Below are 27,719 nucleotides of genomic sequence, written 5' to 3' on the forward strand. Positions count from 1 at the left end.
TGCAGAGTCTGGTCATGTGTGTCACTAAGAGCCGCACCTTTCACATTAAGAGTTGTCATCCATTGATGATATATAAAAAAAGATTGATTCCTGCAGCTTCAAAACTTGCAAATACATATATTTGTGGGGAAAATGATAATTCATGCTACCAGTAACATAATACATTTGCTCGGTCATGGGATTGGTTACACAATTCAAGACTCACACAAGTAGTGTGGGTCAAATTAAAGTATCGGTAAACACATTTTGTAGACTCGACCTGCGAAGAAAGGAAAGTAAAGCTAAACTGATAACTAACACAACGGCTGCAGGGAGGTGACGGATGCTGAGGCGGAGTGCGAGGGCTGATTCCATGAAGCAGTACGCCAGAGGGCAGCGTGTAAAATGCAATGCTGCCCAAAAAACGGGGTAAAAGCGGCGGTTTCTCTCATTGCCTCCTTTCTTCCTCTGGTGCGCTGGTTCAGGTCTTTTTTCGGGAGGAGGACCGCAAAACTGAGCTTCGCAAATGACAGACTTCTGTTTTATCTGGCAGCAGGAAAAGGCTGATTTGCATCAGAGGATGGATCTGTAGAACCGGATCAGGATCGACTGGGAGACATCGATTGCCCTGCAGGTTAATGCCGGAGGAGCATCCTCAGTTAGACTTTCTTGCTAATCCAATGTTGTAATCCCACTTTAGTGTTTTGACCGACTCACTGAGCGAACGGTGGCAGCATGGATTAATAACGGGGGAGACCGGCTGGTGGATTGATGCGGCACTCCACTGTGTTTGCAGTGTGTAGGTCAAGGCTGTTGTTGGCAGGCCCGGCCGCCAGTTTTTCCAACCTCTTTCTGGTCGACCGACTCGCCCTGAAGGCAAACGTACAGACGCACATTTTCCACGGCTCGCTTTTTATGGGTCACTGGTTATCCGCTATCGAGTATGTACACATCATATTTGCCAAGAGATTACAGCATGTGAGTCTGTGCGTGTGTGTTTGAGTGTGCAGTTTGTGTACAGGTTTCACTTGCTTGATTAAACACCGCACTGATTCTCTTACTTGTTGAGAATGATACAAATGATCATTCGCTTCCAACCAATACCTTGCTACAGGTATTATTATAGATATGAATATATATACAGTATATACACACACATGTGTGCTCAGGTAAGCTAAGCTAATTGTTTGTAGTCTTTAGAAGCAGAGGTTACAGCTACAGCTGCAGGCCTAAATAACGTTCACTTCTGCCAGATTCCGCACGCTGCCAGATTCCATACTTCTGGATTTTCCCCATAAAATGTGTTGTCTCCCACTCCAACTTCAGATTACCTGAGTGACGAAATGTTTCCCTAACTTTTCACAGGTCTACCACTGATGGGGATGTTTTTCGTTTTTCGTTGCGTCTCCATGTTGCTATTTATGCAGAGAGCAGAAAGATGAGAGGAGCGAGAACCCCAAAACATTCTCCTTTTTACGTGCAATGAACTTTATTGAGAAATACAATTTTGCGGTCCTTTCCAATACAATTTATTTCAGGTAAAAGGACGGTGTGCAGGGACTCTTTCTTCTCTTGCTTATGAATATTTCCTCCTATGCACTTGTCCACAAGAAATTGAGGGTGTGCGTGATCCGTCACAGCCAAGAGAATATAAAAGAAAATGAAAGCTCTCTGTGGCATTCATTTACTGAATCTTTGCATGAAAGTACATCCAGCACATAACCAACCCAGCTGGAGTAGAGAAAAAGTGTTGACTTCTAAGGTCACTCACCATCAGACCACCGCATGGCGTCGTCCAGTTGTGGCGGCAGCCCCTTCCAGAGCGTGCTGTCTTTCGGGTAGCCCTGGTCCATTCGTCTCAGGTGGTCATCGTAGCGCCAGTAGTGGCTGTCCTTGAAGAAGTAGGTTTTGTCGTTGTGTAACCAAACAAAGGCTGCATCCACTCCTTCCAAGGGCAGGCCGAAGTCACTGATTGGACGAGGGTAGCCCTCCTCCACGTTGTTGTCTTTAAATAGCCAGTACTTTAGACCTGAGGATGGACACAGTGGTCACAATTGAAGGGAGAAACACACCGCCATTGTAGTTTGGAATACATCCAACCCAATTACTACTGAAACGTTTAGAATTAAATCCGTCAATTGTGCCTGATGTGGAGTACCAAGAATGCAAAAGTGATCTCGTCAGTCAACGACACTCACACAGACAGATACGAGAGAAAGTTACGATCAGATAGAGATATTTACCTTTGAAGAAGACTATTTTGTGGTCCCCAGGCCTCTCATATACAGCATCCACACTGTCCAGATTGGGAGGGAGGCCTCTCCAGAAGCGGTGGATCTGAGCCGGACGCAGAGACACCAGGTGCTTCTCTCTCGTCAGTCGCCAGAAGTACTTCCCTAAGACAAACAGGAACAGGTTAGAGCTCGAAACGTCTTCACAATATCCTGTAGGAGTTTATCACAAGAGATGCCATGTTTAGATAGGACGCTGTGCTGTGTCTGCTATAATCACATTACAGATTCCCACCCCTAATAGACAAGCTAAAGCTATAGATCTGTTTGGCGCTTATCTGTGAAAAAGAGTGCTGTGAAATAAGGCAGTTGGGCTTGTGTTTAAGAGGATAATTAATTAGCAAGAAGAAGAACTTTCACGCCAATTCACATCACATAGTGATGTTCAAGAAGTCATTTTCAACATGTTTTGGCTAATGAACGTTTTCTCACCACACTGGCCAATAAGCCAGAAAGATCAGAAAGTGTACAGCAAAACAGTACCAAAAAAAAAAAGGACCGTTTTGTTTAGCCTGCAGAATATGTGACGAGTGTGAGGCTGTGATACGGGCCCTGGGAGCCACACATGACTTGGCTTCCTATCGACCGCTGGAGCCTCCATTCTGCCCGGCCCCCTTTGTCCCTTACTCTTTCACTTTATCTCCTCTCCATTCTTTTTTTTCAGTCCTCTCTCACTCTCACTGTCGCTCTCTTCTTATCCGTCGGTCTCTCTCGTTCACTCTCTCCTTTCAGGCTTTGAATACCTTTGAAGAAGAAGGCCTCCCCTCGTATTTGGGCCACGGCATCGAAATTACTGGTGCATCTGTCTGGGGCATCTCGGGCCAACCTGAGAGGCACAAGTTGGAGGAAAGAAAAAGTTGTATTTGTTCAAAGTTGAGGCTACATACATACATACATCTTTACATAAAATAATCTCACTTACTGAAAAGCATGCAGCTCACAAAAACAAAAAGAAGGCCGAAACCAGTTAAAAAACGTTTGCAATAAAAGAAAACAACTATGTGATAATTGCACCTTCCTACTGAGGGAGAGTGAATGGGTTTCCTCTAATTAAACAGGTTAAACAAGGTGAAAAAAGCTGGGTGAAATGCTACCACGCTGAAGTCCCCCAGTGCATTTATCCTCCGGGCTAATAAGTGATTTAAAACACTGACGTGGCCGGCCTGGCAATGATGAAGCCATTAGCACCACAGGGCTGCCTCTGTGAGTGGGAGGCCGCCAGCCCTCGCGTTATCAACAAAGATCTCCATTCAGAGCTCTATTAACGCTGCCTAGTGGTCGGCGTTCGTGACCCCTTGTCAAGCATAATCCAGCTTCTCCACACATCAGGCGTGGAGAAGGTGGTCCATGGAGGTGGTGAAACATGAGTAATGAGGGCAGTGGAAGGCCGGTTACCAGTGAGGGGAAGAGGGTTGTATAAGTCTGTTTGGTTTGGAACCGCTGCGTGAGTGCGAGTGTACTCATGGAGGTCAGCAAGCATCGGGAGTTGTTGTCAGCATAGTTTGAAACGCAGTTTGATTACTCCCTCAGCAAGCTGCCCTCTCTTGATCCTATTAATTCAAGAGACCGCCAGAGTACAGTTAACTCACTTTGCAACTCGCAAAGCCACCAGCCTCTGTTTGTGCTTCACAATAATTAACGTATCTAGATCTATAGGGATGGATGCGTCGATTTTCTGTACATTATAACGGTACATTATCAGACGCACTCAAGCCAAAGTCACAGCGATATAAAGACGGTAGTAAAAAGACAACAGGAGGGATACTGTAGCGCGACGGCCTGGCTCCTGTGAGACTCAATCCGGGTCATCACTCAAAATTCACTTACGGTTCATGCGCCGTGTAATGCGACAGACACGCTTGCACTGCTGTGCATTCAGGGCGGGTCTGTTGGTCAGTCCGAGCCTTTGGTCCAGAGTGAGATATCTTTAAAACCACTGAACGCATTGTAATGGAATCTTGTATCAACATTAATGGTCCTTGGCTTTGTGATTCCTTCTGTTTTTATGATGAACCCATCACCTTTCCAAAAGGGCCACCTGCACGTCAGGCTTTCAACTGGAATGTAAAATAAATGGTCCACAGAGGAGGAGCCCGGTGGTAGTCTTGCACAGCCAGATGTATCTCCACAGCGCCGGGTGAGCTCTAAAGAGAGGTCTGGCTCCAAACACACTGTCATTCTGGTATAGGGGGAGCAAACGATCTGGCTCGTTTTGCATTTTGTTAAACCAATCACAAATGCCCTTGGAAACTAGTTAGCACAGCACCGCGTTAGATAGGCGGCCAATGGCAGGCTTATACCCACAGTCTACATCTGGCGAGTGAGACTCCAGCTGTGGCGATCTTTTAAATTCATCACCAACCTGTACATATCCACTCATCATATTTATGCTCCATCAAGTAATTACTACTTTACGTAATTATCATCTCTCTCTTTAACGGGCGGATAACTCTGATGTTTGACAACCAGACTAGGTTGTCAAACCTCAGAGTTATTTGTGTTGCACTCAAAAGCACAGCAGCTCTTCTACTTACAGGAGGGTGGTTCTGTTTTCGGGAAGGTCCAGAAGGACGGGAGGTTCAGCAGTCTGGGACGAGCCGCTTGGTCTGTTTGTGTGGGACACCGAGTCTCTGACACCTATGGGTGACACGTGATTAAGGAAGGATCAAATGAACACTCAAAAGACAAGGCATGTTGACAGTGGGCTCTGGGAGCAATTCACCTATTAATCCCAAAGCCAAACCAATAGACATTCTGCTAATTTTGATTTGTTGCCTCAGTTCCTATACTCTTCCGCATGATTACGCATTTATTGTATTTGCACCACAGTATAACATGAAATATACAGTACGAGTCTTAGTATACCAGCATTATTTCCTGCATTTCCGTCTCATCTTCATGGCCATTAGTCTCTCCCCCGCACACTGCTACTCTCCATGTCAGTCAACGGTGTGATAAGGTCATATCCCATAAAGAGGTCCAATTAACTCAATCCATGCTTTCATTAATCAATACCCTAGCTCCACGGGGCAATTGCTCTTTTTTCTCTCTGTCTCACACACACACACACACACGGCGCAGTGGATGGATGTTCCGTCGTACCGTAGAGCTGCCAGACGCGGACCTTGTCTTCGTAGGGTAGGTCGTATTTCAGCGGGTCGCCTACAGGACCCTGGTAGTACGGCCTCATGATGGACTCTATGGCTGAGGTGTGGATCAGGCCGATGGCGTGACCAAACTCGTGGACCGCAACCGCAAACAGATCCATCCCATGAGAGTCTGAAGGAGACAGAGAGAGAGAGAGAGAGAGAGAGAGAGAGAGACACTCAAATCATCATCGGGGTTTCTTTACGATATGTTTTTATACATCTTGTATCGACACGCGGGACTGCTTAGCTCATGAATAAGTCAACACTTTTAAACTCACGTCAAAACTGTTATTTAAAGAGGTTATTGGGTGCCTTTCATCTGGGGTTACGGTTATCTTTAAGTTATCATTGTCGGTGTTGTTATTTATGAGTTTTCCTGTTCATCTATATGTAAATGTAAATGCTATGGAATTTGAATAAATCAGGAGGATACGCATCTTTCAATTTTGAATGCCACCCCCCCACCCACCCACCGATCTTTGAAACTGGAGTTATTTAGGTGGAGTCAATACAACTGAAGACGCAGCTACAGAATGCTGCCCACAGCACATTTTTCGTCCCTATAATTGCGCCCTCAAAATCCTAGACACAGCTCCTCTTTCCTCGCTCTCAAGATTTCAAAACGAATCGACACCAGCGAGAGAAAACAAGGAGAGAAGCAAGATATGCAAATGTTGGTAAATGATATGATAATAAAAGATATCACGAAAACGTGAGACTTTTACTTTAACCGCAACAATCTCAGCTTCACCTTCACAGAGATCACCTTGCTTGCTTGTGACTTTTTGCAGAACCAATACGACCCCTGTTTGCATGTTTATCCCCCTTTTTTTTTATGAGTGAACTCCATAGGTTGAAAGTTAAGAGCCGTGACAGACAGCTCTGGTGGCTGTCAGTGCTGTTAGGCATGTGGTGTAGTGAGATAACTATGGTAATACCGCCTGAGCCGCTGGGCTGCCAATCAAAAACCTGAGTGCGGAAAGACACCTAAAAAGGCTGCAGGCTGTTAAAGCACATTTCCCCCAATGTTCCAACTAAAGAAGAAAAGGCAAAGCCTCCAGAAAACTCCTTGTCTGGCTCTGCTAAGCAAGACAAAAACCTGTGGTTTAGAGAGTTAGATTGAACAAAAATGTGCTAGCGTGTCAAGCCAAGCTAGCTTCGAATTCCTCGGTGGCTAGGCTGAAGTCTCTGCATTCGGTTAACCTGCGGTTGGCCTCGGCTTGGGAACATCTCGGTGCCGCGCTCTGTCAAAAGACAAAAGGACAATTGGAGCCACGCACTTGTGCTTACAACACCTGGGACATTCCAAAAGCCAAATGCCAACTGTAATCTACAGGAGCACATGGAACGGAGAGGGAAGGTGGATAAAAGGACGGATCGAGAGGGGAGAGAAGAGGGACTCGGAACAAAGTAGGTACCATGTCATCGTATTTACAGTCCGTCTGAGGTTGACAGATAAAAATCCTAATGCCTGCGGACAAAGTCAGAGCGTAGAGATTTGGGGCAGATGAACGAGGCTCATCGAGTTAGACATCCGTGGCAGAAAGAGAGAGAGAGAGAGAGAGAGAGAGAGAGAGAGAGAGAGAGAGAGAGAGAGAGAGAGAGAGAGAGAGAGAGAGAGAGAGAGAGAGAGAGAGAGAGAGAGAGAGAGAGAGAGAGAGAGAGAGAGAGAGCAGGAAAGAACGGGAGATAGAGAGGTTGGAGAGGTAAACAGTTTTTACTGCATGATCAGTAACATATATCCAACCAACAGATCGGTTTTCAGGGCATCTTAAGACGCACAGTAGCTATAAATTGAGCGGTACCTCTACCTCGGCTGTAGCGTGATGTATCCAGAATGCTGCAAACATAGCCTGCAGCATTTAACTAAAACTTTAATAAGGACGGTGTAGCATACGGTAGATGGAGAGAAGTACAGGCACAACTATCCACGGGCTGTCACCGTTCATTACCTCGTGCCACTCAAGAATTAATATTTCTATGCGGGGCATTTGATTTGCTATATTTTAAATCATAGCTCTGGACATATGTTGGATTTCAATCATTTAAAAAGATGAAACAAAGCCTGATATGAGTCGAGCTCAATGCAAAGCGCAGTCACGGCAAATGTTGTGCACTCTTGTGACGCGATATGAGAGATGGCAGCTTAAACTGACAGAGAACGTTTTAGAATGAATTAAACCCGAGACAAACATTGATTCTAAGAGTTTAACATAGTGCAAATGGCCGAGGATCAACATTAAGCGCGTCTCAATTTTAATGGAATAGTTGTTCAAGCAGAAGAACTGCTGTAGCGGTCAATCGTTTTTGTGAGACTGAAATTATTTCCCGTGCTCCCTAAAAATCAATCCTGGTAATATCTGCGGCTACAGTTGAACCACAGATTTCTTACCTGCATTTTTTTTTTTTTTAACCTCAGAGTGAGGATGCTGTAACGCATAAATATACTAGATTACTAGAAAGTACAGTGAATGCCTAACTGTATGTATAGACCTTTATCAAAGTCTTTTGATCCATCTAGGCTCCAAGAAACGAAAATTGGAATTAAATCTCATGCATATGTTGAGGAGTTATGGTACCTTACAGTTACAATCACCAAGAGCTCCCTTTCGTCCTCTTTGGCAGCATTCAGGGCGATAAGAGGTAACTGCAGATGTGTTTCTGGATCTCACTTCCTTGCTGCCACTGCCAAATGCTTGTTCATGGGGAAATGTTGGGTCTTTGTAAATCAAATAATATAGTCTAGACCTGCTCTATATAAAAACTCCAATAAAACTATGTAATGGCGGCCCTGTTTCCAAATGACCTCAATTGTATTTTTGGCATTCCTGTCCTACTGCTGTATCCATTGGGAGATCAGCAGATAATATATCCCCCATGCCAGTGTATCGGCCATTTAATAAATGTAACTTTACCCTTTAAGCTAGCTTGTATGTGTTTGGAGGTACTTCCCCTCTCTGAGATTTTAGCCTGCCTCAGGCTAAGTGGATACAAAGAGCTATTCTGTCATGTCTAAAAAATTAATTAAGAGCGACGGAAGTCTGCATTGACTCCTTTTGTGAAGTTAGTGGGTTGACGGCTCTAGAAAACGATCCTTTAAGCTACTGAATCGACTGGTTGGCGGCTGTACAAAACAATAGATTTCAGTTCAGATTTAATTAATACAGTTTCAGAAATGTGAAGTCAATACTAAAATGCATCGAGTGTTTCCTTGAGGTCAGGTGTTAAATACATTGCATTCCTCGTGAAACATCTGCAAAGCCACACCAACAAAGGAATCGACTGTACGCTAACTGCTCAGCGCCAAGCAGCACTCGTGACAGAGTTAGCGACTATCATGGTGGAGAATTTAGCTAAAAAGGGAGAGTGGATATTGGACTACAATTCATCAGGTGGTTAAAAACATGACTTTAAAAAAAGAATGCTAATGTTGCTCTGAGTTTGCTGGATGTGTAAATAAGCAACTGTTTCCTACGTTTCCTTAGTTCTGCACTGCCTCCAAGTGGACACAAATCAGCTTTAATAAACAGAAAAGTTAATTTTTAGTGCTTAATGCTGACACGTTTTAAATACCGCATCGCTTAAGAGTTGATTGGAGATCCTTTATAGTGCATTGGAAAGAAAGAGAATATTTGAAATTGTGTTATTATGAAGGACCTTGGTCCTGAGGTAAGTCCCTAAAGGTGTTTGAATAGACAGTAAAACTGTGACAAAGATCACAAGAGATCAATATCTTGCTTTTATAGCATACAAATAATGGTGTCTCTATTGTACTGTCAATATCTAAACTCGCATAAACCCTAATTTTACAGAATGTTACAAAATCAAAAGGCAGCAGTGTACAGTGGCAGCGTGTTTTTACTGGCATCGATTGGCGATGAGAAACGGGGGGGGGGGGGGGGGCTTAAGTGCCTTTTACAGAGTGCAGGAGGAAGTGAGGAGGAGGCAGATGCCTGCTTTACAAATGAAAAAGTCTGATGTGTATTATTTGATGTAAATTTTGCCTTTCAACTGTTGAAAGTAACCTTGAAAGCCGGAACATCTAACAAGGTGCGTTCTCGCTCACAGTGAAGGCCGCCTTCCATCCGCCACTTCCATCAAACCGTTTAAGATTGGAAGCGTAATTCTTCGCATTGGAGAATTTTCTTCGCTTTACTTCTCCGTTTTTCGCACTCTGCTGAACGTTTTGGTTTTGGAAGAGAGAAATAGTTGGCGTTCGTTGGCGACACACCTCCCTCTTTCACTGCCCTGCTCCCATTAACCGTGCCCGCAATCTATGCAGATTACTCTGTAAACTACAGCGCCATGGCGTCGCGTCCTGCTGCTGTGAGGTCTAATTGGAGCAGGCTGAGCTGCAGTGGCATATGGTTCGCAGCTTTGCAGGGCAAAAGAAAATGAACAGAAACGGACACAGGTCCTGGTTGCATCATAGACTCACCAGCTGGATCGGTCAGTGCCATCCAGACCCCGGCTACAAGCTTTTAAGCTCCATCTCTAGGGGGGGGGGGGTAGGACAACACAGCGAGGTTGTAACCCCCCGAGGAGCTTATTTTTCAGCCTGAGGTTTTAGTCACCATCCTGAGGAGTGTGTGTGCCATGTTGTGTCTTCTCTTTCTAAAATCAAGGGATCCTCCTGGTATTGCACACATAAGCACTTTTTTTTCTTCTTCTAGTGAACTGAGAAGTTCCTGATCTGCATGCACGGGCTATTAATAAGTGATAACTTCCCCAGTGGTGGGAGAATCAGGTCCTTTGTAACAAAAACAGTTTGACATTTCCGGAGATACCTTCATATGGCTTTCTTGCACAGAGTTAGATGAGAGGAGTTCTACCACTCAAATAATGTACGCTAATTATGAATCTACAGCTAGCTGACTTAGCTTAGCATAGAGATGTGAAAACCCAACACCATAAATCCCATGTGAAATCGTGTCTAAATCACTTTTTTATCGATTGTCAGTCGTATTTCGAGGCCAAGTAGAGGCCTATTCATGCCTTTCAGCTTTTTCTTGCCCATAAATCAAAAGAAACATTTTGTCGTCAGGTAACAACACATTAATCACTCCTAATATGGTGCTTTTGTCTCTTTATGTTCTTCCCAATCATCCGTTAAATTAAAATCAGTCTATTCTTGTGAAAACACCATGGCATAATTTAACAACCAAGTGGGATCAAAAACATAAACAAACCGTAAACTTCAAATGTTTTTTTTGGGGGGGGGATTGCTAAAAACAAGAGCTCGTGGGTACCAGAGGCTTATTAGAGTGGATTGTCTATGGCAGCTGTAGGAAATGAAAGGCCACCTTTTATGCCTCCTAATAAGCTTGAGATAACAACCACTACTGCTTTAGTCACTGCTCCGAGTCCTGTGTCTGAACCATTGTATGTTATATTCATAGTTCAAACCAATTAAATATTAATTATAGAATCTGGAGCATGAACAAAGGGGAGAAGCACAGCTTGGCTGCTAAATGCAGTCAGCGTTCTAGTTTTGGATACGGAAGTCTTGGTGAGCACGGAACTTCAAAATAGTTTTCAGCCTCTTTCGAATTTTCTCTCAGTTTCCTCGACACCGACTGTTCCAGTCTCATTTTCTCCTGCTTTTGGATTCTCTAAGAAGTGCTTTGGTTAGATGTTTCCTAAAAATATAACTCCATATCCAATCTGCCCCATCATCGATCCCTCTTCTGCCCGTGGTTCAGTCACACGCTGTCTTTTACCAATTAATAGTAAAAGTTCCTCACCTGGAGATCTGAAGGTCCAGGCCTCGTCGTCATCGAAGTGCGTATCCCCAGCTGTGAACCTCTCTCCGGGGAAAAATGCGTGCGCCACCGTGCCCCCTGGCCCGTCAAAGGGATATCCGTCGTCGTGGTCGGCCTTCGTGAAGTCAATCTGAATGTCTGCGTCGCTGCCGGCCACTTCATGGAAGTTCAGCGGCGCGATGTCACTCCAGACCTTCAGGGCGTAGTACATCAGGGCTCGCACAGTGTCCCTGCCCAGTACGGCCGAATCCTTAGGGAAGGTCCTCACTCTGAGAGAAGAAAAGGGGTATATTTAGGTATATTGTCCAACCTTTACAAAAAATACAAATGTAACATCCTGAATTCTCACATTCAATCTTTAAACTGTCATATTTAGTGGACAAGCCTGCCTAGTTCTGATGAAACACCGGCTGTAAGTTCCAGGTCAGCAGTGAACTTCACTTGAAACAGAAACGATGCTTGACGTGACTTCCTGCTTATATAACAAGATTGATGAATAAAGGAAAGTTAGACCTCTTCAGAGGTTCGTCCACCCATCGTAAACCCTTCATCAGTTGACATTCCAATGATTTTCATAGCAAAAGTGTATTTTACTGATAAGTCAAACTTCTGACAGAGGAGCTCACACCAGTGAGGATCTCTTTAATATTTGTGTCACTTGTACAAGTAAGCACGTTCCGTCTTGTTTTATCTGTGTTTCAGATGTGTTCTCATTCCAAGCTGAATTCATTTAGCGCTGACTTTTTATCAACTCGGCAATTTATCTTGTTTCGCACACACTTACATACACACACACATACATACATACGGCCAAGCCGACAGACTCCTCTGCTCCGCACCATTCTCCGTGATTGATTTTCATTTAGGGGTCCAAGCACTATAAGGGTTGGCACCATTTTTTCCTCTTCATTTTTTTAAAAGCCTCCTTGTCCTCCTCCCTTATCGGAGTTAAAACTATCTCTACCTCAGAGACGATAAGTCCAAGAACAACTAAATATGGAGTTTCTTGAATTTCATGGAACTCGTCCATGGGCGTCGTCCTCAGACTGCGGCTGATAAACATTTGGGAGATCGAGCAGATAGAATATAATGGCTACTTAAAGCGGCTATAATCAATATTCATATACGGGAGACATTATTATTTTTTCCAGCCTGCAGCTGAGCTGTTCTTTTTGTAATTAGTGTAAAGGGCAGTACACAAAACAGGGGTAGTGACATTCAACACATAGGAAGAGACAGAAGCAGGAATATAGATGAGACAGACAAAGCAAACAAACACAAAAAAAAGATAGATGGATAGATAGATAACAATGTTATTGTTATTACAAATATGCAAACCAGCTGTTGTGACAAGAGACAGAAGCCTCAGCAAAAACAAATGTATACTATAATACTACTATTAATATTAATAACGATGATAATAGGAAGGGGACGTAGTGGGGAAATTATTTGAAATCTGAAAATAAATTCAAAATAAATAAAAGTATAATAATCAATAAACGAGTGAGCACTGTTTTCAGCAGAGGAAGCTCTAAAAAGACGCTACCTGCCCAGCACCAAATAACAGAGAAAGTTAACGAGCAGCTGGTGAACATAGCGGAGCATTTAGTCGTTGAAGAGACATATATTTCCCTCAGGAGTTGGTGGGAAAACAGAAGCAGCACTTGGAATTACATTTGCCAGGTGGACACAATTCGTCTCTGTGTCTACCGGCTGCATAAAGAGGCAACTGTTTACTGAAAGGTGATAATATGCCACCGTGGTATTTATAGTAATTACAGACTAGATGTAGTCACAGTCCACAGTATCATAGATCTCAAGACTACCGCTATAGATAAGAAAGCGTTGAAGAGTAGTGCTGTGAACACTCTCTTTCATGAATCACTATACAATTGTATAAAGTAATGGAGATGAGAATAATTAACCCTTTATTACAAACGGGAAACTATCACCTCTCACGTCTCTTCTTTGCAATAAAACCATTTCAAGGACATCTTGGTGTTTCGCTAACATCCACAGTTTCAGCCGGCATTAGCTGATATTTTCTGCACACTTGAGCGGTGGCTGTTGTTCGGCTGTTTACCGCGATGTCTTTAACACGCCCAGCGATGCGAATTGAGTCCATTAGTGCAGCTAATTAATGTATTAATTAGCAAATATGTCTCTGTCAAACACGTGGTCACACAGAACACACGGGCGGCGTAGCTTAAAAGCAATATGGCGGGAGCCGATCGAAGAGGAGTTTCGCCTCATTGAGAGGAAAATGTATGCAGCCGGTTACCTCGAAATCTAAATCGGATCGACTCGTCCGTGGGGGGAGACTTTTCTTTCTTGTGTTGATTTGTTCACACACACACACACACACACACACACACACACACACACACACACACACACACACACACACACACACACACACACACACACACACACACACACACACAAAACAAATGTGCTCACATACAGTCCACTTATTCCTAGTTGCCTGAGCGCCTGACCCTCACTGCAAATCACAGTGAGCCAAGGTCAGTGCAAATAGCTCACCCTCCACAGACAATTCACCTGCTTATTAGTGCTAATTCAGACGGAGGAGGGCGGCCGATTGTGTACGGCTGTGTGTGCGTGTGTGTGAGAATGTTGATGAGGGAGAGCGACGGAGAGGCAGAGTGCATGGATTTGGCACCGTGTGAACATGTACGCATGTGCATCGTGTGTGTGTGTGTGTGTGTTACTGTGTATAGGTGCACCAAGGTCAGAGCATTCCCGCCCTGCATTTCAGATGAACGGAGGAGCCCCAGGGAAGCGCTCGTGTCTACATAAGGAAACCATAGGCGCATAAGAAGATGACCCAGGAGTCGTACCCACGTTGGCGTCTCCTTCACATTTGGTTTACCTCACGGGTCTTGCCAGCTTGTGGATCGTACGCCCCGGATTTTAACAACCTCGTTGATTAGGTTTTTAAATCAAGCGACCGGCTGCGGTAAGATCTTTTGTACATTAAACGGTTTGCCCTCAACGTCAACACCAGCATAGTTGTTTTGAAACGTTCCGTTGTTCCGCCTGTCAAACTAAATCGCAGCAATTGAACTACAGGTGAACGGAGCGGATATATTTATATATCATGATGTATTATAACTTGACAGAGTTATTTATTTAAATATGTTGAATTAATAAGTCACGGCTATAATAGAGCAACATTTTTTTTCTTGAAGGACTTCACAATAACAACTTTTTTTTAGTTGTTACCTCAGTGGGAAACAAGAACCCTGACTAACGCGGTCACAGGTCATAGCACTGCACGCTTTTCTCACAAAAATGAATAAACTTGTTTATTTCCTTTTAATTTCATGACCGTGACTGATGGGCAGTTAGAAAGTGATAAGCACACGAGCCAGCGAGGAAAGAAAGTGCCGACGTAGGAGTTTTTGGGCTGCAGCATAAAGCAGAAGTCATCACCGGCTCAGTGGCTGAGGGGCTGTTGAGCAGCGGCGCAGCTTTTTCCGAGTGTGCATCATTGACTCACAAATAAATATCTGTGAACAGAGTGTACCGTCAGACGTTTTCCACATCAATCAAATGTAATGCCTCCGTGAAGAACTGCTTACATCAAAGCACACCGCGACACTATCCTGAGCAGGCGGTCCTGGATCCACTGGGAGTCTTTGGCTGTGGCGCTTAACCGACAAACAAGAGGACGGAGGAGGAGGAGGAGGAGGAAGGCGCTTTTTTAAACCGGCTGACGGGGGTGAGAGGAAGCCAGCAGAAGGATGAAGTACGCAGGTCAATGTCACAGTATTCAAGAGGAGTCTGTACTTATTCATGCATCTGTTATTACATTCAAACCTGACTACTACGTCCTTGGTTATCAACACATCATAACTTCATGTTTGTAGCCTCGCCGACTGGTTTATATTTGCCATTTGTTTCACTTGTACAAACTAGCTCTGTGTTTTTATTTTATATTTTACTGGACAATCTACAGAATGTACGACTGAAGTCAAGTGTGATGAGGTTTGTGATTTTAAAAACACCACACACACACACACACACACACACACACACACACACACACACACACACACACACACACACACACACACACACACACACACACACACACACACACACACAAACATAAATCTGGGTTTGATCTCACATTATTGCACATAAAGAGTGCAAACACCGTGCCAACAGAGCTAATCAGAATCTGGACGATAACACGCATTTTAATTTGAAAGTGATAAACTACTCGACTCTGTGTGAAGCAGGGTAGGCTTTAGTCTGAGAAATTGGATTCAGTGAAAGTGTTTGTCTCTCCTAATTCCCCGTGTCTAAAAAGTTTATCTTCAATTTTTCCGAGCTGTAAGAAAAGAAAGGCTATTAAATGGAAATAAACAAATGTACAAATCTTTTCACCTTTAAATCAATAGCAGTAGGGCAATGTTTTGCGATGCATTTGTGCTGCCATATCTGGGCATAACCCTACCGATATTTCTCCAACAAACAATGAATAATCATGCTGCTGATTCTTGTTTATGTTTATGGATGGGGCAGAAAGAATGGGCCTCACATGCACATATATAATAATAAAAAATACAATATATACTTTCAATAGGCTGCGTTTCTATTGCACTGGAAGGAGAGCGGGATGAATTCCCCAACAGGCAAGATGACGGATGTACAACATGAATCTGAGCAAGTACATTCAGTTAACCTAATAAACCTCCTGGAAATCCTGTAATTTAAATAAATAAGAACATTTTACATCTTATCTGACAAATAAATGTCTATGAAACCATCCTTAACCAAACAACGTTATAAATATGTAATGAGGAGGGAAATTAGTTTTGCCATTAAAGATTCTATTACGTAATATTATCTCAACAGGCCGATGTGCTTTTGTTATACTGGGATACTAAACTTTTCAGTCTTTTCAATGCTTTCCAATGCTAGTTTAGGCGATTTGTATATGATTTGTATTATATTATATATTGCATTGCAACTCAAAGGGCCGTCTGTCTTCTGTCTCGTGTGAAACGGGATTAATACAACTTCATTGTATATTTGTTGATTAGGCGTATGAAGCATATGTGCACTAGTAACCAGAACGTACTTCTGGTAATAACCCATTTACATTATGTACATCTGCTTACTTGAACATCTTTGTATTTGTTCGTGTTATAAACCACACATCCTTAGACTCGACACCTATAAGCCCTTACCTTTGTGTTCTGAATGGCACCCTAAGGTGATTGTAAGTGTTCCAGCAACACCTCCAGTCATGAATGAACGACTTTTCTATAGTGCAGGTAGGTGTTTTCCCTCCTGACTCATGTTTAAATGGCGTATTTGAGCAGAATTCGCTACCTTGGTTCTTCATCGGCTGCGGATAATACAAATGTTCTCGGCAATGTATCAACAATAGAGGGGCCTTGGAGCTGAATAAAGGCAGAGGATACAATAGAAGGAAAAAGGTGTAGGACTCTAGGAGTGTACTGCGGATGTTGAGTGTCTGATGATTTTTCAGAATATCACAGTTAAAAATCGATCTCATAAAAAGGAAAACAAGGAACCACATTTTCCACATTCAACAAAAAAACCTGGATAAAACAGAGCTCTAACAGCAAACACCCCCAATGCTGCGGCTCTGTATAGAATATCAGTGCTTTTTGCTTTTATTGATAAACCACACAATAACACAACCTCTGACTGAATCTGAAATTAACAAATAATCCACAAGTGTTTATAATAAAAGCACTTTACATTCACCATCTGTTTCTTGGCAGGAGCCCCAGGCATGAAAATAAATATACTAAAAGACACGAGGTCTGTACTGTACATCTCAATTTCCAGTGTACGCCGTGGCTTCTTTCCACACACACACATGTGAGAGCTGAAAGTAGAAAGGTGGCTTCACTGCAGGACTGGAGAGACGGGCTGCCGTATTTCACAAAGACGAGCTCAAGGCGTCTCAAGGCGTGTGATATCGGCTCGTCGTACTTTTTGGCAGCGCTGGTATGGAGAGAAGAGCCAGATAATAAAAAAAGAGATTCCCGGGCATAAAGCAGCGGGTCTTCACAGCGGCGTGTATGCCGGTTCCCCTGAAGCAGATGTTGACTACGTACAACAGCTTTCGGTGCAGTGCGATGCTGGATTGCTGCCACTCGGTTTTTTCCAGCTCATGAGAGCCTCCCCCCCCCCCCCCCCCCCACAAATGCAATCATATCCTGACCCCGTAGAAATGTCTGTATCTCTGACTGAGAGCCTCCGGTGGGTGGATGTGCGGGGATTATTTCAACAAGGCAATGCCACGGGGCAAAAGCCACCATAATGTTATCAATAAGCCATAACCATCCCTGCTCCGGGTGACAAGGGGATTCGTCCCGCTGAACTCTTCCCTCTCGCAGTGTGATCGGTCTCTTCTCCTGCTGCAAATCAGTGCGGAGCAGGGGGGGGAAAAAGAAGAAGTTGACAGAGACATGTTTATAAATTCTTTGTTTCTCTTAGAAAGAAACTCTACATCTTTCCTCCGTCCGAGCTCTACTTTATTTTCTGTCCTGCCTTTGCATTATAACTCCTGCACCCCCCCCCCCACACACACACACACACACACACACACACACACACACACACACACACACACACAGCCTTTCCATCGTTCCTGCATATCGACCCGCTTCTTCAATCCTCCCGTGCCCCGATGTCCTGCTTTCCCTTTCGCTTCCTTTCGTGCTGTCCATCTTTGATCCGTTCGCCTCCTCGGGTCATCAATCCTCCGCGGGTCGCTTTCGACCCGTTTGACCCGTTTGCTCGCTCTCCTGAACTCGGGCTGGGGAGGTGGTAAATCAAGGCTTTTCCTCGGTTACATAAATACATGATTAACTTCATAAATACATGTTTAACTAGTATACGTGTCCCACCGAACAGATTACCGCCGCCTTTTGATTCGCCCTCTCGTGCGTTTCTCGGCGCGGTGTATCCACACAAAAAACCTCAGCATGACACATTGTGAAAGAATGTCGCTGACAGCCTACCTGTCTGTTTCGGCGTGTTCCAGCAGTCAGGTACAACACTGCAGCTCCTGGCAAAGCAAACAGCCCCACTCAGCCGAGATGCCTAGCTCACCTGTCAGCCAGTGAACAACCGGCTCCTCGTCGAAACAGACGCAATTTAACCACTTACGCCTGTGCAAGAAGGCCCAACACTAGCAGAGGAGAAGAGTGGAAATAGAACCAAGATGACAGCACGGTCCTACTGCGTTTTGTATATCACAGTCCATCACAAATTCAACCTCACTTTGGGTTTCTTGTTTGGGTTTTTTAGGTTATTGTGTGTGTGTGTGTGTGTATGCCAAAACGGTCTAATTTTTATACATTCTGCAGCTGTTAGTTCTCCTAATGTGTAATCATAACATTTAGAAGCTATTAATTCCAAGTGTAATTATTAGGCCAACATTTACATCCAACACTGGCTGAGCAGTCCATATTGAAAACAAGCTAAAAGCGCTGTGCTCGGTGTTGGGAAACACGTGCGAGGCGGCAACTGTCACTGTGCGGGCAAAACATTTGGGGGCAACGTACAAGTCAAGAGTCTGCAGCCACGCTGGCGGCTCTGTGATGCCATACACACGCACAGCGGCGCTTTGAGCTAAACGCTAACATGAGCTAATATGCGCCCGAGGACAATGCTATAATGCTATGCTAATGTTGTAGCAGGTTTCACCATCTTGGTTCAGCATGTTTGCATGCTAACGTTTGCTAAAAAACTCAAAACTGGGATCAGCAGTGACTGCACACTGCATTGTTTTCAATTGGTTTACTGGTGTTGGAAAATGTGGTCAGTCACACCATCAAAGAAGTTAGGCTGACAGAAGAATTGACTCTCATCAGCAACGCTGTGGGCTGAAATCTGGGAGAGGTCACTCCCCATGAGTGGGCAGAGTGAGCAGTGGGGGAGATTTGATCAAAAGTTGTGGTGAGACTGTTATGACTTGTGTCTGATAGCTGACTGACTGAGAAGCACTGACCCTTTACAAACACCTCTCACCAGCAGGGAGAGAGAGAGAGAGAATAAAAGGACATCCAACCTCAGTGTGGGGTGGTTTGTGTGTCTTACTGTGTGTGTTGTTGCACCCCTCCTGTCTTTTTCTCTGCATGTGCTTGTGTGCGCATCAATCAATCAAACGCTGTTTGTACAGCACCTTTCATCGCGCAGTTCAAAGTGCTTCACAGACGACCGACGAGCCGAAAATAAGAGGGTACGGTGAAAACAACAGAGAAGACTAAATGCAGTTCAGCAATTTAACGTTTGACAATTAAGAGACCAAAGCACTCAAGAAGATAAAAAAAACAAGTAATAAGCGCATTATAAGCTATGATAACAGTAATAAAGTCTGAAATAAAAACTAGATGAATAACATTATACAACTTAAATACAAAACAAAGTGGTAATTTACATTTTTTTTTTACTTAAATACAAAAAGAAAATGGGAATAAAATGATTAAAAACAGCTGAATCAAAGGCTTGGCTGAATAGATGGGTTTCAAGTTAAGGTTTAAAGACTCCGACAGCTCCAGCAGCTGTCAGATCCTCAGACTCGGAGCACAATGGCTAAAAGCTAATGTGTGCAGGAGGACCTGAGGGGTCCATGCAAGACCATGAAGTGCTTTAAAAAGAAGTAAAATCATTTAAAAATCAATACGAAAGCTGACAGGCAACCAATGTATTAGGATTTAAAAACAGGTCTAATGTGTTCTCTCCTTCTGATCCTGGTCAGCACTCAGGCTGCAGAGTTTCTGCAGACGTATAAGTCATAGACCACAGCGCAGTGTCTTGTTGGCTTTGGGTTTGTCCAAAGGAATTTAATTTTTCATGCATGTTTGTATCAACGGCGTTAATGCGTAGATTGTTATATATTAGACAGACTGGCCAACACCAGCTGAGATCATCTCCTTGTTGAATCAGCCCCGACAGCCTGTGTGAATCAGCAAAGGCCAACAGCAAGTTCTACCGTGTCGTCATCTGCTGTTTTAACACTAAGCCGTGTGTTGCCCTGACTGACGGTCCAGCTGCATTGATGTGGATCATAGTCTGTAGAATTCATTTTATCTTTAGGAATCATACAAAGGCCTTCGGTGTTGGGAGTAGAACTGCTGCATAGACCCGGAGATGCAATTACTGTCTGTGTGCAAAGAAAAACACATTCCGTGCATTTCATGCTCTTCCCTTTTGAGCCAAAATTGATCCAGAAAACAACAGATTTCCGCCTTGAGGAAGACTGGCCTAATCTAATCTAACAAAGGCTGCACAGATGGAGGAGAGAATAGTGAACGTGTGATGGTTTATGGGAGCTGGACTGAACACTATTGTGTTAGGCTTAGATAACCTGCTCTCAGTTGACACAGATTGAACTAGACTGAAAACACTGAAACATCGTATGTATTTGTACAATATTGTACTTTAAAAAAAAAAAGAAAAAGTGAATTGTATCCTAAATGTAGTGTTTTGTTCCCTCCAGCCTAGTAGGATGAATTGGGCACATTTCCATTGACTGGATGATCTCATCTTTGTGAAGCACCCTTCAGCTATCAGCATGACTACAGGTGTAAATGGTGAACGATCTAGACATCATTTTCTTGTTGTTTGAGGTGTAACCTTATAGTAGATAGATGGTGCTGTTTTATTTATCCTTACCTCCAGGATAGATGCCTCTTGCTCCATTTGTTCTGAGGGTTCAAGCCACGTTTCCTGCGGCCCATTGTCCCCTCCGCCTCAGACACATCTGGCAGAGAACATCTGGGTGTTTTCATCAGACCCAGCGTGGCTTGGTCTAAAGGCGAGAGGGCAGGTACAACGGAGGAACATTAATAACGCCGAACATTATTACAACGCCGTAAACAGAACTTTTATCACATCGGTTTCACGACGGCTGGAAAAGTTACTTAACGCCTGATTACAGATTATGTCCAACATAAACACAGAGGACGACATCAACCGCTACGGTTCAACAACTGTTTGCAAATGAATCTTTCAGCAGCTGTAACTCATACGGAGTACGCTCGCATGCATACATATGTGTGCATGTGCACGAGAGTCCGTTCAGGCCATGAATCATACATGCGCCGTACGATTCCCTCTCACATGCACAATCACACTCCCTCTCTCACGCTGTAGTTGGGGCCATAAATTACACTCACACTCACACACACACACACACACACACACACACACACACACACACACACACACACACACACACACACGCTGTCTTAATGCGTTCTCACAGTGCGATGCTTTCTACCCTCTACAGTTGTGTGCCTGAAATGGAGCAGTGGTGTGTATGGTATAGAGAATGACATTGTTTGTAGAAGATAACTGCTATATGTGTGTGTGTGTGTGTGTGGCTGACAATACACTGTATGTGTGAGAAATGATGTATATGGGAGAAGGTATTCTAATCAATACACTGTTTTACATTTACCACGATGATAAATCACACAGCATGCAGTACTGTCATTCCACTGTGTGGATGCGTGCGTGTGTGAGACATCAAGTGTGATTTATGTTAACAAGGTGTTTCAAGGGGCATAGTGATCTCATGCAATCCAATACAAAAGAGCTTAAAATACAGTTTTACCCGTGTTCGACGATTGTTCTGTCAGAATGATTGAATCCAACTGCCAGTTTCTAATGCCGTATTTTGTCTGTGTGTTGTGTGTCCCCAGGTACACTTTTAAAGTCGCTCTCTCACTCTCACATGCTGTAGTCAGGAAGTTAAAACACACACAAAGTGCATCCATCCATCCATCCATCCGAAGTGCCAACACAATCCTCCCGTTTCGGCGCGATCGCACGCATCCACATACCTAAGACTCCGGTCTCCTTCAGCCCTCCGTACTTCTGCATGGCTTTGATGGCATTGGTCAGGGCCTCCTTGGTCTGAAGCTGACCAGTCACTGGGTCAGGGGGAGGGAGGTAGCCAAACTTGCTCAGCCAGTCCTGGAAGGGAAACAGCAGACACAGAGTTCAAGAGTCATCACAGGCATTTCAAGGACTCCAAGTATCCCAAAGCTGCTGAGAGGGGCTGGCACCTGTTTGTGTTTATTGTCTGCGAATACTGTGTGTGTATGCGCATATGTACATTCAGGTTATGTGACAGATTTATGTCTGAATGTAATGTTTGCACACATATATCCAACTATAACGCAAGGGATCACCGTCTGTCTGTGTGCACTCTGCACATCTCGAGACTTGGCGGGTGCATTGCTGGGGACTCGAGGGAGTGCAGTGTCGAATTCTGGTGCAATTTGGAAACGTGACATGTTCAATATTAATAAACCGTGGATTAACAAGCACACAGCGCTCTGTGCAGCAGCGGGGGAAGAGCTTCAGGGCTCTCGGGTCCAGCGTGCGGTCCAGACAGCGCCCCTATTGACTGCAGTTCACTTTTTGCTGCTGGACCCTGGATGAAGCCCACTAAAGCTACATGAATCAGTTGACAAGCACGAGCGGAACGTCTACATTTCAACTTGAATTGTGTATGGTTGTTTGTTCTGCATACTAGCTTATAACTGCACCGCTGGAAAACGCCTCCACTCGTTAAAGCAGACGTTTTGACTTGTCCTAGCAGAAAAAGCACAGGTGTTACTAATCATGTTAACGAACTCTGTTCTATTCAAGTGTCCCTGTAAGATCATTGACTTAATTACTTGCACCTGTGCTTTTCCCCTCTGAAATGTCATCACGGCTTCTGTATAAAAGGCCCCGTTTATCAGCTACTAATCAATATTTTGATTACTGTTGGATTTGCAAAAACTGTTTTTGGATTGTTCAATGACAGTATCATGTATGAACACATATTAAGTTGTGTCAAAGAAGAATTTTTGGGATAATTCCATGATTTCTTTCGACATACTATACTATAACTTTTTTTTCTGACTTTTATCGACACGCTATGAATTATTTAATAATTAGCTTAAGTTCTTCCGAAGCTGTCTGCTGACAGTTGATATTTGCGTCCTCATCCATGTCTTTGCTTCACAGAAAGGGGAAAGTATTACAGAATACAGATGACCCCAAGTATCATCAGGATTATGAGAAAGAAAAGTTTGCTTGAAGAAGTTTTATTATGTATAGAAAGCAGAGAGCAAAGAATGCGTGTCTGAATAACGACTTAGACAATAGACTTTATGTTACCCAAGTTAAGTTGGAGTACTGAATTACATTATACGTTTGATGTGTACAATATAACTAGGCTCTGTGTTTATACACAACACCATATTTTATGACAATGTCCTGATGAATGTCACGGAGACAGACCTCTATTCATAAAACCGTAAGTAACCGTCTGTCATGATGCGCTTTTAGCATCTGAGGCGCTCACGCCAGGTGGTTGAAACATGGGTCCAAGGGCAGGTGATCGAGACATACTAGAAGTTTACAATCACATACCCAGCAGTTAAAATTTAAGAAACTCGGGGAGAGAAAAAAAAAAGAAGAAAATTAACGATGAAACAAAATGTGGTAGTAAACTGGGAAGATAAAAAAAAAAAAGAAGTGGCTGAACAGCATCAGAAGGTTGTGTATGTGTCGTCTTGGTTCAAAGGCAATGGGATTGTGGGGCAGGTTCTGCTGAGCTGGAGGTAATAGCAAAGCACTTTGAAAAGGTTCAGAAGTCACCCAACCCACTTTTAAGTGTCAGCATACTGAACGTTTTGGCAAGATGTAAAGAAAAAAAATATCAGGCAATATTGATCTCTGTCCATGTCCATGTCAGTCTCTCCCCGTGCTCGGGGGTCTGCTACAGAAAACAGCCCTGCAGCTGCTCTGGAGTCAGCATATTGCTCAAAGACCAGCTTGCTAGCACTTGAACCCTGCCCCAGAAGGCTGAACCCTGCTACCGCTAAACAAATATTATTTGTTATTACCATACGATGTCCAGAAAAAGAACAATATGGGTGGAACAGCTAGGGTCTGCATATGCAGAGAACTGACTCTGTGCTTCACTCAAATGCAAAGTATGAAAAAATAACAAAAAAACAACACAACCACACTCGGCTTGTGTCCCTTGGGGGGGACCTTTTGACTACAAAGGAGCAATTTCTGCACACACGTTAGTGCTGAATCCACTAAGATAGCATCAATCAAAAGCGCCGTCTTTGACAGTTTTTTAAAAGCAGCAAAAAAGGCAAAGCAATATCTGGCGTGCCTTTCAAACAAAATCTGTTAAAGAAAGTAGAAATGAATACAAATACACAGTTTGAGTGCAGCGGCAGCATTTGAAATAATAATAAAAGGTAACCTGCTATTGAGTATAATTAGACTGGGTGTAATGCCGACTACCGGAAGTTATATGTATTTATTAGTATATAGTGGTAGCTTGTTTCTTAGACAATGAAGAGACATTTACAGTTTACAGTATTTAACATACATTGCAAAATTTAGCACGAGTAAACCACTGTGTGTCTTCATTTTAAAATGACGTGTTTGATGCCCAGAATGCGGACAGAAAAGGCTGTTATATATATGTATATATATATATATATATACATATATATGACGAAAGAACTGAACCGTGTCAGTATTTCTCTCCAAATCTGTGATTAACTGCAGCACGAGGATGCCGACGCCGATACCCGAGACTCCATTCATCTTTTAATCATGCATTATTAAGACGAGCAGACACAGAAAACCGTGGCCCAAAAATAACGTGCAACACTCCAGTATTCCCATATTCTCGTACCTTCAAATGAGAGGCATGTTTTCAGGGAATATGCTCTGCACAGATCTGCTGCCACTGTAGCGAGCTCTTTTCTTCTGAACAATCAAATCGCCGCTTTGTACTGTAGTAATCTGTCGTGTTTTCAGTTGTTCTGCTGTGGTCGGCATTAAAAGTTTTCTTTCGGTGGCTCGTCCGAGTTGCGGAAGGGAACCAGAAAACCACTGATTCGACAAACGAGTAAACAGCTGTCGCAAGAACTTAAAAGAGTTGCTTGTGTCACACTTTCTCAATAGGTTCTACGAGAAAAGAAAGTAGAGGTAGACAGAGGAAGAATTGTCTTTAACGCATTATCACTTGGTACAAGAAATGTATAAAAACTATCCCTTTCTTACTTCTAACCACTTCTTGTTTTTTTGCGAAACTAAGCAGTGTTTACTACGTCTATGTAAAACATTCTCTGTATATATACGTCATTGTGGGTCCCAATTTGTTTCCAGATGGCACGGGGTTGAACTAAGGCCGCATTCTCACCAAATCGGAGGTTGTGGCGATTAGAGCCTATTTGGTCATAAACCAAAGAAATCGTGACGCTTGGTCAAAAGTTAGGAGAAGAACCAAAGTTAGTACGGTTCATCCTGAGGGGGACATGAATGTGCGTACTAAATTTGATGGCAATCCATCAAATAATTATTGAGACACAAAGAAATGTGGAGCGGTCAGGAGTTCACCAAAAACAATAAAAAGGATTCATCCTCTGGGCACCACGAATGTACCAAATTTCATGCAGTATCTGCAGTCCAGCACCTCAACAAATTGTCTTTATAATTCAACATTTCTGCGTCGCACAATTTACTCCCCAAAGCCTGCGTCACATGCAGTTCAACCTTTATTTAACGAAGCGGGGAAAGTAAGAGTGTGGAGGTCAAGACCAAAAAGAGGCCGGCACTGAATGTTAAAAACTTCGTCATTGAACATAATCTGGAGTTTTTCAAAACCATCAACATTCAAGGTTGTTGATAAGAATCGATTGCGGCGCGTGTCTGTGGACACACAGCAAGGTCGTTGTTTCCGCGCTGTCAAAAGTCCCTAAACTCATCTATCCGGCTGTCAGGACTGCCTGCTGCTCAGAAAAGGTGACTGCACAGCGAGTGTCACCACGTATGTGTGTGCGAGTGAGAGTGTGTGGGGAAGCAAAAAAAGGAAAACAAGTCAGAACTTAACCCCACAAAACACATCAGTCAGCAGAGAGGAAAAGGTGAGGCGGAATAGGAAAAAAAGGGAAGGTGGTGAAAGACACTACGGGGGAGATGGAAGGAGACCTCTGATGAGTCCTCAAGATCGGCTCATCCTCAAGGGAGCCTTCTGTAGTACAGCCTTGTAAACATCAAACCAAACCACTGACTGTGATTTCACACACCACGAGAGAGAGAGAGAGAAAGAGAGAGAGAGAGAGAGAGAGAGAGAATGTGAGTCATGTATGAGCTGCATGAATAACAATCGACCAAAAAAAGAAAAAGAAGTAAAGGAAGAAGATTCACTTACACACACATAAAAGGCATCGAATGGTGCCTATTGGCCTCAAACCATCTGATGACAGCGGTTCAGAGTGTGACAGGCAGTTGCATCTCCTGGTGTGTGTTTTTAACACCAACTTTTTACAGAGACTTGAATCGACTAGGGCAGTGTTTGTTGGCGGAGTCTATATCTCCAGACTGGTTTTTACAAGTTCCTGTGAGCACTTATTCTGCAGTGTAGAAACATTGTTTCCTAATTGAAGCTGACCGCAACACCACCGGTTTATATGAAGGACACAAACCCAACTTTTTAACAGCCAATTTTCAAGCCCCCCCCCCCCAAAAAAGGGAGAGTGTTTGTACTAAAAAAAAGACACTCAGGTTTTCAGGCTACTAATGTGGATTTACCATGAAGAGGAAAAAAGGGCCAACGTGGAATTAATTAAGGAGAAATAGTTGAGAAAGCGCTGGTTTATAAAGGCCGTGGTTTTACAGACCGTTCTAAAGTTTGGGTCTAGTTTTTTTTCCGAGTTTAATGATGAAAATCCGGGCAGAAATAATGGGTATGGAGAATACCGTTAAAGCTTTATAATCTATTGAGCCAGCACCAATTTAGACTGGCTCCATAATAAGGAATACTTCACCCCCAGAGTGACCGTTTGAATATCAATTACTCACCCCGTGTTACCTTAAATTCTTCAAGAAAACTTAGTTTTGCATTACAGGACGAGGACTTTGACTGCGCGTCAGACGGACGAGGTATGGCTGCGATGTGTGGCATTGTGTAAAGATGGCTGACACGGGGACATGCGTCTTGTTCAGGATGTGGCTCATCCGCACAGTGAGAGGTATGTGGAGATCGGTGCAAAAGCAATCACTATTAGGGAAACAATAATAGGCCTGTATTAAACAAACAACCAGAATCGTGCTAAATGTTGTTTGTATTTGCAGGATAATGCATGTGGTTGAAATGCACTCTGCACTCGCTGTGCGTTCAAAGTGCGGTCGGGTTTTTGTTAATGAGACACTTTGATCTCCCCCAGTCGCTATCACTTAGAAATGAGGCAGCACACGGAGGAACCTCTGCAAAGATGAGAGGATGTGGAATACATAAACACACACACACACACACACACACACACACACACACACACACACACACACAGAACCAGTGTAACAAACAAACTTTGTTTTTGTTATTCATATTGCAATATTAGTTTTTTAATATCCTGGAAAGAACATAATTTCTTGTTCCCGGTGTCACCGTATTGGTTCCTTTTTGTCTTTTCATACAATTCACTATT

The 27,719-nt window shown here is 43.5% G+C and overlaps 1 protein-coding gene across 1 annotated transcript in view; it reads right to left on the reverse strand.

The window, feature by feature from the left end:
* mmp17a (matrix metallopeptidase 17a) overlaps positions 1 to 27,719 on the reverse strand; it is a gene marked incomplete at its 3' end in the record, with an annotated part of 59,477 nt that overhangs the window by 3,673 nt on the left and 28,085 nt on the right. The window contains exons 2-9 of the mRNA XM_079178859.1: positions 22,047 to 22,179; positions 20,875 to 21,010; positions 11,164 to 11,450; positions 5,373 to 5,549; positions 4,805 to 4,907; positions 3,014 to 3,096; positions 2,223 to 2,375; positions 1,751 to 2,008 (exon numbers count right to left, since the gene is read on the reverse strand). Of these exons, the coding sequence (XP_079034985.1) occupies positions 1,751 to 2,008; positions 2,223 to 2,375; positions 3,014 to 3,096; positions 4,805 to 4,907; positions 5,373 to 5,549; positions 11,164 to 11,450; positions 20,875 to 21,010; positions 22,047 to 22,179 (1,330 nt within the window). The remainder of the gene's footprint in view (positions 1 to 1,750; positions 2,009 to 2,222; positions 2,376 to 3,013; positions 3,097 to 4,804; positions 4,908 to 5,372; positions 5,550 to 11,163; positions 11,451 to 20,874; positions 21,011 to 22,046; positions 22,180 to 27,719) is intronic.

The sequence above is a fragment of the Pholis gunnellus genome, assembly GCF_910591455.1.
Source record: "Pholis gunnellus genome assembly, chromosome: 18".
Classification (NCBI taxonomy): Eukaryota; Metazoa; Chordata; class Actinopteri; order Perciformes; family Pholidae; genus Pholis; species Pholis gunnellus.